We start from the raw sequence: 11422 nt of genomic DNA, 5'->3' as shown, positions 1-11422 counted from the left end.
CACACCACATAGTTCAGGTGACACCATCAGTGACTGAGTGGAGAAAAGACCCCAGTCCAACACACCACATAGTTCAGGTGACACCATCACTGACTGAGTGGAGAAAAGACCCCAGTCCAACACACCACATAGTTCAGTTGACACAACCACTGACCGACTGGTGTCCAGTCCAGTAGCATGAGCTGAGTCATGGCTGGTTGTGGCGTATGTCCACCATTGTTGACCACTCCTCCCTGCTATCTCCTCTACCCTCCCCTCCACACTGCTCGTCTTCCCGACTCTAACACCCCATCTTCCTTTCCACTTTCACCATATACAGACAGACAGCTCACCAACATTCACTGACATGGACACACCAATCTTAACCTTCCCCTACCCCTCTCAACCCAACACACACACACACACACACACACATACACACACAACCACACACAGACTAGAAGCTGGGATCAACCACATTGGTTGAGCGTGCTCCACACACACACACACACACATACACACACAACTACACACAGACTAGATCAGCCACAATGTTGTGTGTGCTCCAAACACACACACACACACACACACACACACACACAGACTAGAAGTTGGGATCAACCACATTGGTTGAGCGTGCTCCATACACACACACAGAGACTACAAGTAGGTATCAGCCACAATGTTGTGTGTGCTCCAAACACACACAAACACACACACACACACACACACACATACACACACAGACTAGAAGTTGGGATCTTCAACATTGGTTGAGCGTGCTCCAAACATCATCTCCTCCCACACCGACAGCTGATCCACAAAGGCACGGTTGGGTCGCAGAGCGTTCTGGCATTCCTGCAAGTGCTGGTACGCCAGCTGAGGACACAGTGTTCTCCTCTGTACACATGGCACAGCTAGACACACACACACAACAACGTGGGCACAGCTAGACACACACACACAACAACATGGGCACAGCTAGACACACACAACAATGTGGGCACAGCTAGACACACACACACAACAACATGGGGCACAGCTAGACACACACACACAACATGGGCACAGCTAGACACACACACACAACAACATAGGCACAGCTAGACACACACACACAACATGGGCACAGCTAGACACATACAACAATGTGGGCACAGCTAGACACACACAACAATGTGGGCACAGCTAGACACACACACACAACATGGGCACAGCTAGACACATACAACAATGTGGGCACAGCTAGACACACACAACAATGTGGGCACAGCTAGACACACACACACAACAACATAGGCACAGCTAGACACACACACACAACATGGGCACAGCTAGACACACACAACAATGTGGGCACAGCTAGACACACACACACAACAACATAGGCACAGCTAGACACACACACACAACAACATGGGCACAGCTAGACACATACAACAACATAGGCACAGCTAGACACACACAACAACATGGGCACAGCTAGACACACACAACAACATAGGCACAGCTAGACACACACACACAACAACATGGGCACAGCTACACACACACAACAAAGTGGGCACAGCTAGACACATACAACAATGTGGGCACAGCTAGACACACACAACAATGTGGGCACAGCTAGACACACACAACAAAGTGGGCACAGCTAGACACACACAACAACATGGGCACAGCTAGACACATACAACAATGTGGGCACAGCTAGACACATACAACAATGTGGGCACAGCTAGACACACACACACAACAACATGGGCACAGCTAGACACACACAACAACGTGGGCACAGCTAGACACATACAACAATGTGGGCACAGCTAGACACACACAACAATGTGGGCACAGCTAGACACACACAACAACGTGGGCACAGCTAGACACACACAACAATGTGGGCACAGCTAGACACACACAACAATGTGGGCACAGCTAGACACACACAACAACGTGGGCACAGCTAGACACACACAACAACGTGGGCACAGCTAGACACACACACACAACAACATGGGCACAGCTAGACACACACACAACATGGGCACAGCTAGACACACACACACAACATGGGCACAGCTAGACACATACAACAATGTGGGCACAGCTACACACACACACACAACAACATGGGCACAGCTAGACACATACAACAATGTGGGCACAGCTAGACACACACACACAACAACATGGGCACAGCTAGACACATACAACAATGTGGGCACAGCTAGACACACACAACAATGTGGGCACAGCTAGACACACACAACAATGTGGGCACAGCTAGACACACACAACAAAGTGGGCACAGCTAGACACACACACAACATGGGCACAAGCTGACACACACAAACAACATGGCCACAAGCTGACACACACATACAACATGTGCATAAGCTGACACACACACACAACATGGCCACAAGCTGACACACACATACAACATGTGCATAAGCTGACACACACACACAACATGTGCATAAGCTGACACACACAAACAACATGGCAACAGGGTGACACAAACAACATGGGCACTGGCCGACAGACACAACAGCACAGTCACAATTTTATACACACCACATGAGCACAACTTGACACACACATCGACATGCACAATGAAAACAGAATTCTACAATCCAAATGAATCTTGCCATGTACATTTTGTAAGCCCCTTGGTTTGTTTTGTAGGTAACCATTTTTGTATTGTGTTCATGGCAGCAATACAATCATTGTCCTGTCTTTCGTTCATTTGCACAGCAGCAATACAACCACTGTCCTGTCTTTTGTTCATTTGAACAGCAGCAATAGTGTCCCTTCCTTTGTTCATCTGAACAGCAGTAATACAGTGTCCCTTCCTTTGTTCATTTGAACAGCAGTAATACAGACAGTGTCCCTTCCTTTGTTCATTTGAACAGCAGTAATACAGACAGTGTCCCTTGTTCATTTGAACAGCAGTAATACAGTGTCCCTTCCTTTGTTCATTTGAACAGCAGTAATACAGACAGTGTCCCTTCCTTTGTTCATTTGAACAGCAGTAATACAGACAGTGTCCCTTCCTTTGTTCATTTGAACAGCAGTAATACAGTGTCCCTCCCTTTGTTCATTTGAACAGCAGTAATACAGACTTTGTCCCTTCCTTTGTTCATTTGAACAGCAGTAATACAGTGTCCTTTCCTTTGTTCATTTGAACAGCAGTAATACAGACTTTGTCCCTTCCATTGTTCATTTGAACAGCAGTAATACGGTGTCCCTTCCTTGTTCATTTGAACAGCAGTAATACAGACAGTGCCCCTTCCTTTGTTCATCTGAACAGCAGTAATACAGTGTCCTTTCCTTTGTTCATTTGAACAGCAGTAATACAGACAGTGTCCTTTCCCTTGCTCATTTGAACAGCAGTAATACAGACAGTGCCCCTTCCTTTGTTCATTTGAACAGCAGTAATACAGTGTCCTTTCCTTTGTTCATTTGAACAGCAGTAATACAGACAGTGTCCTTTCCCTTGTTCATTTGAATAGCAGTAATACAGACAGTGTCCCTTCCTTTGTTCATTTGAACAGCAGTAATACAGTGTCCCTTCCTTTGTTCATTTGAACAGCAGTAATACAGACAGTGTCCCTCCCTTTGTTCATTTGAACAGCAGTAATACAGACAGTGTCCCTTCCTTTGTTCATTTGAACAGCAGTAATACAGACAGTGTCCCTTCCTTTGTTCATCTGAACAGCAGTAATACAGACAGTGTCCCTTCCTTTGTTCATTTGAACAGCAGTAATACAGACAGTGTCCCTTCCTTTGTTCATTTGAACAGCAGTAATACAGACAGTGTCCCTTCCTTTGTTCATTTGAACAGCAGTAATACAGACAGTGTCCCTTGTTCATTTGAACAGCAGTAATACAGTGTCCCTTCCTTTGTTCATTTGAACAGCAGTAATACAGTGTCCCTTCCTTTGTTCATTTGAACAGCAGTAATACAGTGTCCCTTCCTTTGTTCATTTGAACAGCAGTAATGCAGTGTCCCTTCCTTTGTTCATCTGAACAGCAGTAATACAGACTTTGTCCCTTCCTTTGTTCATTTGAACAGCAGTAATACAGACTTTGTCCCTTCCTTTGTTCATCTGAACAACAGTAATACAGTGTCCCTTCCTTTGTTCATCTGAACAACAGTAATACAGTGTCCCTTCCTTTGTTCATTTGAACAGCAGTAATACAGACAGTGTCCCTTCCTTTGTTCATTTGAACAGCAGTAATACAGACAGTGTCCCTTCCTTTGTTCATTTGAACAGCAGTAATACAGACAGTGTCCCTTCCTTTGTTCATTTGAACAGCAGTAATACAGACAGTGTCCCTTCCTTTGTTCATTTGAACAGCAGTAATACAGTGTCCCTTCCTTTGTTCATTTGAACAGCAGTAATACAGTGTCCCTCCCTTTGTTCATTTGAACAGCAGTAATACAGTGTCCCTTCCTTTGTTCATTTGAACAGCAGTAATACAGACAGTGTCCTTTCCTTTGTTCATTTGAACAGCAGTAATACAGACAGTGTCCCTTCCTTTGTTCATTTGAACAGCACTAATACAGACAGTGTCCCTCCCCTTGTTCATTTGAACAGCAGTAATACAGACAGTGTCCCTTCCTTTGTTCATTTGAACAGCAGTAATACAGACAGTGTCCCTTCCTTTGTTCATTTGAACAGCAGTAATACAGTGTCCCTTCCTTTGTTCATTTGAACAGCAGTAATACAGTGTCCCTCCCTTTGTTCATTTGAACAGCAGTAATACAGACAGTGTCCCTTGTTCATTTGAACAGCAGTAATACAGACAGTGTCCCTTCCTTTGTTCATTTGAACAGCAGTAATACAGACAGTGTCCCTTCCTTGTTCATTTAAACAGCAGTAAATGGAGTGACGACGCTAGTTATTCAGATGAGACGATAAACCGAGTTCCCGTGTGCAGCATCCACTTAGTGCATGTAAAAGAACCCACGGCAACAAAAGGGTTGTTCCTGGCAAAATTCTGTCAAAAAATCCACTTCAATAGGAAAAACAAATAAAACTGCATGCAGGAAAAAATACCAAAAAAAATGGGTGGCACTGTAGTGTAACGACACGCTTTCCCTGAAGAGAGCAACCTGAATACAGAGAGTGTCTCCTTTGTTCATTGGAACAGCATCAACACAGTCAATGCCCCTTCCTCTGTTCATTTGAACAGCATCAGCACAGTCAATGCCCCTTCCTCTGTTCATTTGAACAGCATCAATGCCCTTCCTCTGTTCATTTGAACAGCATCAACACAGTCAATGCCCCTTCCTCTGTTCATTTGAACAGCATCAACACAGTCAGTGCTCCTTCCTCTGTTCATTTGAACAGCATCAACACAGTCAATGCTCCTTCCTCTGTTCATTTGAACAGCATCAACACAGTCAATGCCCCTTCCTCTGTTCATTTGAACAGCATCAACACAGTCAATGCCCCTTCCTCTGTTCATTTGAACAGCATCAACACAGTCAGCGTCCCTTTTTGCACTGCAGTGAATCCGCTCAGTGTATAATGCAGACAGTGTCCCTCACGTTATCAACGTGCACTGCAGTGAATCCGCTCAGTGTATAATGCAGACAGTGTCCCTCACGTTATCAACGTGCACTGCAGTGAATCCGCTCAGTGTATAATGCAGACAGTGTCCCTCACGTTATCAACGTGCACTGCAGTGAATCCGCTCAGTGTATAATGCAGACAGTGTCCCTCACGTTATCAACGTGCACTGCAGTGAATCCGCTCAGTGTATAATGCAGACAGTGTCCCTCACGTTATCAACGTGCACTGCAGTGAATCCGCTCAGTGTATAATGCAGACAGTGTCCCTCACGTCATCAACGTGCACTGCAGCAACACTGCCAGTGTCCGTTACTTTATTCCAATGCACAGCAGAAATATATTCAGCGCCCCTTCCCCAAGCCCTGTGGGTCAGAACAGACCCGGACTTTCCACCAGGCTCCACGGGCTGTGTGGGTTGAAAATGACCCACAAATATGTGCAGAAAATGTTGGGGTTTTTTGTTGTTGTTGTTGTTTTTCGCTCACTAGCCTGTCCCTTGAAAAGCAACACACAAAAAAAAGTGTGCAGACATGTGTTTCTTCATACAGTTCTACATACTTTTTTGCCTCTCCAGTCTGTTGCCCTGTGTGTGTGGCCATCACGACCTGAAAACCTGTGTGAAGGCTTGTGAAGGAAATGCGGGGTCTATCACCAAGTATCAGTATCAGTATCAGTAGCGTTTGGTCAAATCCATATACGCTACACCACATCTGCCAAGCAGATACCTGACCAGCAGCGTAACCCAACGCGCTTAGGCCTTGAGAAAAAAAAAAGAAAATAATAATAAAATGAATAAAATAAAATAAGTAAAGTAAAAAAAAAAAAATAATAATAAAAATTTAAAAAATAAAATAAAAAATATATAAAAAATAAAATAAAATACAATAAATAAATACATAAATAAAATAATAAATACATACAAAATACTACTACTACTATAAATACATAAAAATACTACTACTAATAATAATAATCAAAAAGGTGCAAAATTGTCACCAAGGCTGTTGCTGACCTCCAAAGGCCAGCTGTCGTGTTTCATGAGGTAGGCCAGGACGACAGTGGCAGAGCGACTGATGCCCAGATCACTGAACACCAGCACTGCTTTTTCCTGTTTCTTCATGTCATCTGTACGACACACAGAGGGGGGAAAAAAAAAGAAAAAAAGAAAAAAAAAACCCACATCACTGCATGTGTTGACAACCCTTTACAGACTCCTGAACAGGTGTTTTACAAGGTTTTAAAATCCACATGTGCTAAAAGATATACACATGTGCAATTAAACTGATAACAACTAAAAACAAAAGCCCCCTGAACATGTCAAGCTGGTTAGAAAGATATCATTATAAAGCTGTTTAAAGACATACACACAGTTAACAAAATGGACAATCTCCTGCCAAATCAATGTTTGACAGACTCAAGAAACATAATGCTTTTTTTTTTTCTGATAAGTACAGCTGTTTTCCCACTGGACATTCAGACTGATGTCCCATTACTTGACAGAGTTGCTGTTCCTGCCAGATGTATGCATCAATGTAACTTCTGTACAAGCGGAAGAAGTTACTACTAGGAAAAACAAATAAAACTGCACGCAGGAAAAAATAGCCAAAAAATGGTGGCACTGTAGTGTAGCAACGCTCTCTCCCTGGGGAGAGCAGCCCGAATTTCACACAGAGAAATCTGTTGTGACAAAAAGAAATACAAATATAAATACAAATACTTTAACTAAAAATGACAAAATTACTGCTGTTAAGCAGTATGGCAATAAGTGAGATAAAAGCGTTAAGTTTTGTGAATGAGAAATAAAAATGTAACAGCTAACCTGATGCCTTTGGCTTCTTTGTTACTATGGGGGCCCTTCCTTGAAGTGTTTTAGCATTCTAATTAGAAGGTGTGGAAAGAACTGATCTTTTCCTATTTATATTTTAAGACAAATCTGGTGCTGACAGAAAAAGGATTTCCAGAGAAAATGAAATTGTCAAAGTTGACCACACACACACACACACACACACACACACACACACACACACTGATACACACACTAACACAATCACACACACACACACACACACACACACACACACGCACACACACACAAAAATACATTGTAAACAAGTATGTATCAGTATATGTGTGAGAGTGTGTAAACACAAACAAAAGCCAAAAAAAAAAAAAAAAAAGTGGAACAAGAAGAAGAAAAAAAAAAGCGACAAACCAGAACACCAACACCAACTGAAGGAAAAGATAACAGACCAGCATGACTAAAAAAACAAAATGCCGCAGTCAGCATGGCCACTATCACAAGGCAACCAGGTGTAATGCACAACAACAAAACAACCTTGAACTGTGCATAACAACAGGAAAACAACCACGCTATGTCCACAACAACAACAACAACAACAACACAAGGAAACGGGGGCCATCCGTCAAGACGCAGACCAAGAAAACAGCAGGCCTGCTCAAAGACAGGGAAGAGATCAGCGTCGTTGTTGTCCACCACCGGGAAGTGCAGCACTGGTTCGTCGTCCTTGAAACTGACACACACAGTCACTGACACACTGACACACACAGTCACTGACACACTGACACACACAGTCACTCACACTGACACACACAGTCACTGACACACTGACACACAGTCACTGACACACACACACACACACACACACACACACACACAGTCACTGACACACACAGTCACTGACACACACAGTCACTGACACACTGACACACACAGCGACCACCCTCACCCTGTGTCTGTTACACCATCAACAGTCACAGCGACCACCCTCACCCTGTGTCTGTTACACCATCAACAGTCACAGCGACCACCCTCACCCTGTGTCTGTTACACCATCAACAGTCACAGCGACCACCCTCACCCTGTGTCTGTTACACCATCAACAGTCACAGCGACCACCCTCACCCTATATCTGTTACACCATCAACAGTCACAGCGACCACCCTCACCCTGTGTCTGTTACACCATCAACAGTCACAGCGACCACCCTCACCCTGTGTCTGTTACACCATCAACAGTCACAGCGACCACCCTCACCCTGTGTCTGTTACACCATCAACAGTCACAGCGACCACCCTCACCCTATATCTGTTACACCATCAACAGTCACAGCGACCACCCTCATCCTATGTCTGTTACACCATCAACAGTCACAGCGACCACCCTCACCCTGTGTCTGTTACACCATCAACAGTCACAGCGACCACCCTCACCCTATGTCTGTTACACCATCAACAGTCACAGCGACCACCCTCACCCTATATCTGTTACACCATCAACAGTCACAGCGACCACCCTAACCCTGTGTCTGTTACACCATCAACAGTCACAGCGACCACCCTCATCCTGTGTCTGTTACACCATCAACAGTCACAGCGACCACCCTCACCCTGTGTCTGTTACACCATCAACAGTCACAGCGACCACCCTCACCCTGTGTCTGTTACACCATCAACAGTCACAGCGACCACCCTCACCCTGTGTCTGTTACACCATCAACAGTCACAGCGACCACCCTCACCCTATATCTGTTACACCATCAACAGTCACAGCGACCACCCTCACCCTATGTCTGTTACACCATCAACAGTCACAGCGACCACCCTCACCCTGTGTCTGTTACACCATCAACAGTCACAGCGACCACCCTCACCCTCTATCTGTTACACCATCAACAGTCACAGCGACCACCCTCACCCTGTGTCTGTTACACCATCAACAGTCACAGCGACCACCCTCACCCTGTGTCTGTTACACCATCAACAGTCACAGCGACCACCCTCACCCTGTGTCTGTTACACCATCAACAGTCACAGCGACCACCCTCACCCTGTGTCTGTTACACCATCAACAGTCACAGCGACCACCCTCACCCTGTGTCTGTTACACCATCAACAGTCACAGCGACCACCCTCACCCTATATCTGTTACACCATCAACAGTCACAGCGACCACCCTCACCCTGTGTCTGTTACACCATCAACAGTCACAGCGACCACCCTCACCCTATATCTGTTACACCATCAACAGTCACAGCGACCACCCTCACCCTATATCTGTTACACCATCAACAGTCACAGCGACCACCCTCACCCTGTGTCTGTTACACCATCAACAGTCACAGCGACCACCCTCACCCTGTGTCTGTTACACCATCAACAGTCACAGCGACCACCCTCACCCTCTATCTGTTACACCATCAACAGTCACAGCGACCACCCTCACCCTGTGTCTGTTACACCATCAACAGTCACAGAGACCACCCTCACCCTGTGTCTGTTACACCATCAACAGTCACAGCGACCACCCTCACCCTGTGTCTGTTACACCATCAACAGTCACAGCGACCACCCTCACCCTGTGTCTGTTACACCATCAACAGTCACAGCGACCACCTCACCCTATATCTGTTACACCATCAACAGTCACAGTAACAATCCTCATCCTGTGTCTGTTACACCATCAACAGTCACAGCGACCACCTCACCCTGTGTCTGTTACACCATCAACAGTCACAGCGACCACCCTCACCCTGTGTCTGTTACACCATCAACAGTCACAGCGACCACCCTCACCCTGTGTCTGTTACACCATCAACAGTCACAGCGACCACCCTCACCTCACAGAAATAATCCTCATCCTATATCTGTTACACCATCAACAGTCACAGTAAAAAATCCTCATCCTGTATCTGTTACACCATGAACAGTCACAGTAACAATCCTCTCCCTGTATCTGTTACACCATGAACAGTCACAGTAACAATCCTCATCCTATATCTGTTACACTATGAACTGTCACAGGAACCATCCTCATCCTGTACCTGTTACATCATGAACAGTAATAATCCCTATCCTGTATCTGTCACACCATGAAAATCAACAGCAAAATATTACCTTACTTAAAGACACAATTCTGACTATGAAGGAGAAGGAACACAAACAGAAAGAAAGCAGAAATTGTATGCTGATCATCATTTTACCTACCTTTTTTCCCAGTATTTTGTTTTCATTAATTGAACTTTGACTTGTAACCCTTAATTTTCAAAGGGCCTAGGATTTGGACTAAAGGTACCTCACAAGGTGTCTTTTGACTTGTAAACTTGATTTTCAAATGGCCTAGAATTTGGGTTGAAGAACTCCAAAGACGTCCTTTGAACCTAAAACTCTGCATTTTCAAAAGGCCTGGAATTCAGACAAAAGGATTCACAAAACATCTTGTGACTTGTAAACCTTTATTTTCAAAGGGCCCAGAATTTAGGTTGAAGGACTAATAAGATATCCTTTGACTTGTAAACCTTTATTTTCAAATGGCCTAGAATTTGGGATGAAGGACTCACAAGATATCCTTTGACTTGTAAACCTTTATTTTCAAAGGGCCTCGAATCTGTGTTGAAAGACTTTCAAGACATCCTATGACTTGTAAACCTTTATTTTCAAAGGGCCCAGAATTTAGGTTGAAGGACTAATAAGATATCCTTTGACTTGTAAACCTTTATTTTCAAATGGCCTAGAATTTGGGATGAAGGACTCACAAGATATCCTTTGACTTGTAAACCTTTATTTTCAAAGGGCCTCGAATCTGTGTTGAAAGACTTTCAACACGTCTTTTGACTTAAAACCCTGTGTTTTCAATGGACCTAGTATTTGGATTGAAGGACTCAAAGGACGTCCTATGCTATGTAAACCTTTATTTTCAAAGGGCCCAGAATTTGGGTTGAAGGACTCAAAAGAGGTCCTTTGACTTTTATTTCTATAAGGCCTTGAACTGAGGTTGAAGGACTCACAAGATATCCTTTGACTTGTAAACCTTTATTTTCAAAGGGCCTAGAATTTGGG

The 11422-nt window shown here is 44.4% G+C and overlaps 1 protein-coding gene across 1 annotated transcript in view; it reads right to left on the bottom strand.

Moving 5' to 3' along the window:
* Positions 1-688: 688 nt before the first annotated feature.
* LOC143275029 (serine/threonine/tyrosine-interacting-like protein 1) overlaps positions 689-11422 on the bottom strand; it is a 19576-nt gene continuing 8842 nt past the window's right edge. The window contains exons 7-11 of the mRNA XM_076579093.1: positions 10204-10230; positions 9590-9640; positions 8003-8097; positions 6579-6691; positions 689-858 (exon numbers count right to left, since the gene is read on the bottom strand). Of these exons, the coding sequence (XP_076435208.1) occupies positions 727-858; positions 6579-6691; positions 8003-8097; positions 9590-9640; positions 10204-10230 (418 nt within the window). The 3' untranslated portion in view covers positions 689-726. The remainder of the gene's footprint in view (positions 859-6578; positions 6692-8002; positions 8098-9589; positions 9641-10203; positions 10231-11422) is intronic.

The sequence above is a fragment of the Babylonia areolata genome, chromosome 29 (assembly GCF_041734735.1).
Source record: "Babylonia areolata isolate BAREFJ2019XMU chromosome 29, ASM4173473v1, whole genome shotgun sequence".
NCBI lineage: Eukaryota > Metazoa > Mollusca > Gastropoda > Neogastropoda > Buccinidae > Babylonia > Babylonia areolata.
Note: the sequence above shows the minus strand (reverse complement) of the source record. Positions and strands in the feature narration are given on the sequence as shown.